Genomic DNA, 6,104 nt, shown 5'->3' with positions numbered 1-6,104 from the left:
TAATTTTTTTCTTGAGAAAGATAAACCACTGAATTAGAAAAAAGCTGTTCAAATAAACTTCCTAATACAGATTCTTAACTCTACATCTCAAAGGCAGAAAACAGCTTCTTGTCTGTCCTAAGGTGGTTTCCTAGTCACATGTGCAGACCTTGGGCAATCATAAGCCAAAACAACCCTCAGTGAGAAACACAGGACAGTGCAACCACAGCTTGGCTCCTTTCCCTCTCCTAACTCGTGAATCGCTCACAAATTCCGTTTAATAGCAGTGCATGAAGGGTTGTGGTTATTCGCCTCTCTGCTCTTTGTAGCTTCTGGATTCATGTTGCAATCCGAAGGACTTGGAGTATATTGAAAAACAAAACCATTCAAATCAGTAGTTTTATGCAGACATCAAAAATCACAAGGCTGGTGAAAAAAACAGCAAGAACCAGCTGTGCTGGACACTCATTTGCCAGCAGAGAAGTGGGGGTGGGACTGGAGACAACAGAAATCATGTTTTAAAATCCTGCAATTTCCTTTTGCTGTTACAGGCTCCTTCTCATCTGCTGTGCATAGCCCCCTCTGGCAGGGAATGAGCACAGCCACTTTCCTTCTGCCCTCTTCCTATATCACACTTCCAGTACAAAATGACACAGCCAACTGATGGAGCAGGAATAGACACTCCAATAGTAATTACTAAAACTGCAGGAGGTTAATTAGTTTTACTGAATAATTACTCAAATGCTTGTAATGAACTGTACCTCAAATCCAAAGCTGTGTGCTTGTTTACCTGCACAGAGATCCTCTGTACCTCCTGACAGTGAAACTGATCTCATTTGAGGCACAGACCTATCTTTGATGTAATTATGTCTGCAGTGATGTATGGGCACAGCCCCAGCCCCTGGAATGCAGGTCTGACTCCCTTCAGTCTGCAGGTTACAGACAGCAAGCTGCACTAAATCCAGCTGGGAGAGGGAAGAGAGCAGAGGTAAATGTTGAGACAGTGCTGGCACAAGAAAAGAGGGGAAAAACTGACCAGGAATATATTTAGGATATAAATTAAAATACCTTTAGTGATTCATGCTATTGCAATTCATTAAAGTATTTCTGCCCCCAGCTGCCAAATCACATGTTAAAGCCAGCTGCTCTCCATTTCACTTCAAATTAAAATGAGGGACAGCCACAGTGACGTCCAAGAAGTTCACTTATGTGACCTGGGAGAGGTCGATTACTGGGCTCTGGTAAACAGTCTCAGTATGAATTTCCAGAGCTTATGTGGAGACATCCTTACAAGGCTGGTGATCATTACACCCATGAGGTTCTGGAAAATGCAGAGACAAAACTCAGGACACCAAAGTGCTTGTGACATTTTCCTGGTGAGCCCTTTGATCCTATTCATACAGATTGGGGAAAATCCCAAAGGCAAACAGTTCAGGCACACGGTGTGTTTCCTGTATGCACTCTGTAACCTGCTGCACAGTAATATTCCATGGGAAGAAGCTGTTTACAAGCAGTCACTTAAGAAAAACATATCTATCTGATGTTAAATCACTTAAAGAGAATTATCAGCTTGCAATGATCTTTCTTAGAAGACCATTTCCACAGAGCTGTGTTTTGTTTGCCTGGTTCTTGTGATGTCACTGTGGGCAGGCTTTATACCTACATAAACTTGCCACAATCATTGATTCACCTGCTCTGTCTTTCAGCATCCTTCTTTATGTTACCAAACTTCTCATTGTATCTAAATATATCCAGGAGATGTGTATGTAAGAGAGAGTTGCAGAATTGGCAACAGAATCCTGTCCAGGTTATACATTCATAATTTTCAGAGGTCAGCAGGAAGGCCAAGTACTGTTAACCTGCTGTTACACAAAGTCACCTATGGCTCCATATATAATTACCTTACTTTATGCTATTTACAAAGTTATCTTTACTACTTATCATGAATATTTCCAACAGAGGCAAACATGAATGGACTTTGCATGGACAAAACAACCTGTGAGTTACCAGCATCTTTGTCATTGAGCACTGGCGTAAAAATTTGGCCCAGGATATGAAAGCCTGAGGATTCACAGATACCTCTTCCATTCTTGATTTTCCCACATGCCAAAGGGGTTCTGCAGAAATAACCTGATCCAGTTTGCAGATATTTTCCTCATCCTTCCTATGTATTATGGAAGACCCCTGTTACAGGTTGAATATAAAGTATACATAGATAGCTGACAGAGGTCCATGGTACATTCATCTTGGAGAAAAATAAAAGCAGCCAGTAAAAAGCAACTTCTAAATCCTTTTATTGAAGAGGATTGAGAAGCACAGAACCATGGTTAAAGCAAATATGCAATATTGCAGTTGGTTCACTTGCAAGAATTTTACCTTGGAGATACTTCTCATAGAAGAAGTGTCCCTTAGCAGCAAAGCCTCTAAGATGTCCCTGCTCATTCCCCCACCTCTGAACTGAAATTTGTTGCACCCCCAGTTATGCTGATGTAGCTGTTTTCAGAACATCCTGTAAAACAGATCTTTTGGATAATCTCAGTTAAAATGAAAAAAACACTTCTCTTTGAAGAGATATTTTTAACCTGCAACCCCAGAAGCAGTTGCATCAGCAAACAGGAGAGAGCAGACACTGCAATGTGAGAAAGAGTAAGAAGGAGTTTGGGAATGAGGAGAGCAGATCAGCAGGGACTGCTCAAACTCACTTTGATGCCAAAAGCATTTCATGCAACCAGACACCCATCTCCTCCTGGCTCACACTTAGTGGAATTCAGATGAGTGTGAAACAGCCAAAAACCACATTCAGCACTTTCTGTGTATTGCTTTAAGCAAACAGAAGGTGGAGAGAGTCTTCACAAGGAAAGTACTGTACAGAGTGAAATCAAGGACCTTTTTTAAAAGTCCAACATATTTTTACATAAAATGTTACAAATTCTAAAAATATTATCTTTAGAAATACAGAGCTGCTTTCTCAAGTCCAGGAGACAGAACAGCACTTTAAATTTCCCACACTGATGTTTATATCTAATGACATTTTGGTTTCTTCAAAGGTCAGATATATGTTTCGCTTGTCCTCTATAGGTAGGAGGCTGATCTAGAAAACCTAAAAGGCTCTTACAAGATCTCATTTTTCTTACCCCAATACACCAAGCAGCTCTGCAGCCTCTCCTCCTGACCTTCCCCAGGCTTTGGTGGCAGGTACCCAGCAGCAGCTCTGACAGGGTGTAGCTGTAAACTGAGATCATGCTGCTGGAGAAGATTTTTGTGAGGCAGAATGGGAGCTGCCTGGGCAGAGACTCAGAAGAGGTGTTCACACTTAGTCCCTCACCCTGGGTCCTGTCTGAGCCATGGTGTGGGTACCCCTGTAAGAATATACTGTGTGAAAGAAATGGTGGTTGTTTTAGCAGCATGTTTGGTTAAGGATCCTCTGCTGTAGATGCTGTCACTAGACCTGTGGTTACTCCTTTGCTTTGTATTATCTATTTTTAATTTTCTTTTTTCCAGAAAGGCATTTGCAACAGGTGGGTGAAAATGACCTTAATTCAATATCTCCTCCAGAAGATCCTGCCTTTCACATCAGAACAAAGCTTGGAGCCTCATCCAGGGTAGCATTCACTATATTCTCAGCTGTGTTGTGATGAAAGATCTGTGGCCTTTTGGCACGAAGGAGGCAGTGATAAACCCATGTCTTCTTACCATGAGTTGATCACTTCTCCACTTCAGAAGCTGTGTGATTTCCATCAGTCCTGCAGGATAAGGAGGTGAGGACAGCTCCTGTGCTGTGAGTGTGCCCTGTGCTGCCTCAGGATGGTGGTGGAGCAGGGGACACCAGGCGAAGCTGCTTCCTCCTGACAATAGATTTGAGAGAGGCTGAGATCTCTCTGTATCGAAGCCCATACAGAAAAGGGAACAAAACTTTAGGAAGAATTGTGAGGACATTGCAGACTGTCAGGGAGACCAAGATTCCTGTCTGCAGTCTGATGACATTAATGCACAAGAATGATTCTACAAAAATGGCCAAGAGTGGAAAGAAGTAAAAAAATAACACAGTGTTGTGCATCAAGAATGTTACACTGGCTCTGGAGCAGATGCTCTCCCATATACCCGAGTGTTTGGTTTTAAAATACAGAAGAGCATAGCAACAAAATATTACAGCCAGGCAGAGAATGATAAATGTGGTAGAAAGCCAGAAACAGAGTTTCACAACATCAGTCCCATTCAGAACTAATATTAGTATTACTGGAACTGAGCACGTTTCCAGGGCACAGGGCACATAGCTATTGGTAGTCCACAGCACCAAGAACAAAATCGCAGGGAAAGCTCCGGAACACATCCACAGTAAAACAATGATTTTTTTAGTTCGTGAAGGAGGCAAAATAACAATGTAGCGCAAAGGAAACAAAACAGCGATGTAGGTGTCCAAGACAATTGCAACAGCTGTGAACAGCCCTCCGCAGTAAGCCACTGCCAGCAAAAATAGGAGGAGGACACAGGCTTCCTTTGGGAGGTACAGGTATGCTGCATTGAGAGCTGCTAACAGGGTGTAGAACAGCAGGTAGATCAGATCAGAAAGCAGAGCGTTTCCCAGCAGCATGTACCTTGTTTCCTGGCGGATTTTAAACCGAGAGAAGATCACAAATAAGAGGGCAGGGATGATGAGGACACCTGCCACGAGGCACACAACTGGAGAGATTATAAACATCTTCATGTTTGTGCCTGATGGGGTGAGAGACCACTCCTCCAGCAAACGGAGCAAAGTTGTGTAATCCAAATCTGAGGAGCTGTTGAAGTCTGTCTCCCTGAGGCGGAGCACAGTTCCATTCGCTCTCCTTACTGAGGCACAGCCAGGCAGGTCCATTTCCTCTGGATTTTGGGATGGATGTCCGACCTGAAGAATGCAAGATCTTCTATGCTGAGTCCTTAGAAAGGCAAATGAAGCAGAGGATGCAAAAAGCCCATGGAAGCAAAGTGATTTCTGTAGCAAATTCTACCAGCTCTCCTCAAGGACACAAAGTTCAAACTTGCAACTGAATTCTGTGATGCCAAAAGATGGTTTTGCCTGAAAAAGGGGTTTTATTTTCTTTCTGCAAAATCTAGTGTTTAGAAAAGAGAATGAATCTCTGGGTGGCTTAAAATAGACTAAATCCCTCAGCTAGCTCTTTGAACAGAAGTGAATGTGTTGATCAGTTTCAGTAATTTGAGTTTTTTCTCATCACATTATCACTCCAATGAGGCAGATGAAATATTAGCCTGATTAAACAAATATGCGATGATACAGATCAACATTCCACGTGTACTGATGTAGAAGAGTCATAAATGTGATTGGGTGGTTTTGTACCAATTTGCATGCAACAACACAGTTGATTTGAAGTGATCAATAAAAAAGGCTCTCAATCCTGTTGTAAAATTGTAGCACAATCACTCTGGTGAATGAAATTATCTTATTTGCAGACGAAAATAATTTTTGGTTCAGTGAATCAATCCATGTTATTCATGAATAATAAACCTGCCCCTGCTTTTTTTCATGTGTGATATACAAATACTGAATTCTTATCTATTGCAGCCTTCCAGTCAATCTGTGCATTGTCAGGGATGTGTGACATACACTGCCCTGTACCAGCACACCCCAGGGCACACTTGGCACTTTCAATGTCCATTTGGAGACTGATTCCTGGTTTCCTGGCCCACACACTGTTGCTGCACTGTGCTGCTTTTAATGCCAGATCTCAGTATCAGAGCTGGCGGTGCAATGAGAGAATTGTGAAGGATCTGGACTGCAGAGAAGGAACATATTAAGTTATTCCAGACATGGTGTGATTAAAAAAAAAAAAAAAAAAAGCTGATTTTTTTTTTAATAGGTTCACTTAACCTGGCATTATTATATTCATTTTCTTCCCAGTGCTACCAGCACACAGAAGTGCAGCTTCCCTTCACAGGAGCAAGGGCGCAGCTCACCATGCAGAAAGTCAGAAAGCCCTGCTGTGCCATGGACATGCTGCCTCAGGGCATGCCAAGTAACAAAGCAGACAGCTCATGAAACTCAGCATCAGTCATCAAATCTTGTGCACATTTCATTTCCTGTCACACTGATAGCTGGCACCCATGGAACTGGATGCTAAGACAGTTGG

The 6,104-nt window shown here is 42.4% G+C and overlaps 1 protein-coding gene across 1 annotated transcript; it reads right to left on the bottom strand.

Annotated features, from left to right (window-relative positions):
- Positions 1-3,365: 3,365 nt before the first annotated feature.
- Positions 3,366-5,451, bottom strand: GPR148 (G protein-coupled receptor 148). The gene has a single exon (XM_079315565.1). The coding sequence runs from the start codon at positions 4,832-4,834 to the stop codon at positions 3,779-3,781; it is 1,056 nt and encodes a 351-aa protein (XP_079171691.1). The 5' UTR covers positions 4,835-5,451; the 3' UTR covers positions 3,366-3,778.
- Between the last annotated feature and the right edge of the window lie 653 nt (positions 5,452-6,104).

This window comes from Erithacus rubecula (genome assembly GCF_903797595.1).
Source record: "Erithacus rubecula genome assembly, chromosome: 11".
Lineage (NCBI taxonomy): Eukaryota > Metazoa > Chordata > Aves > Passeriformes > Muscicapidae > Erithacus > Erithacus rubecula.
The sequence above is the reverse complement of the archived record's forward strand: the minus strand, read 5'-3'. Positions and strand labels throughout refer to the sequence as shown.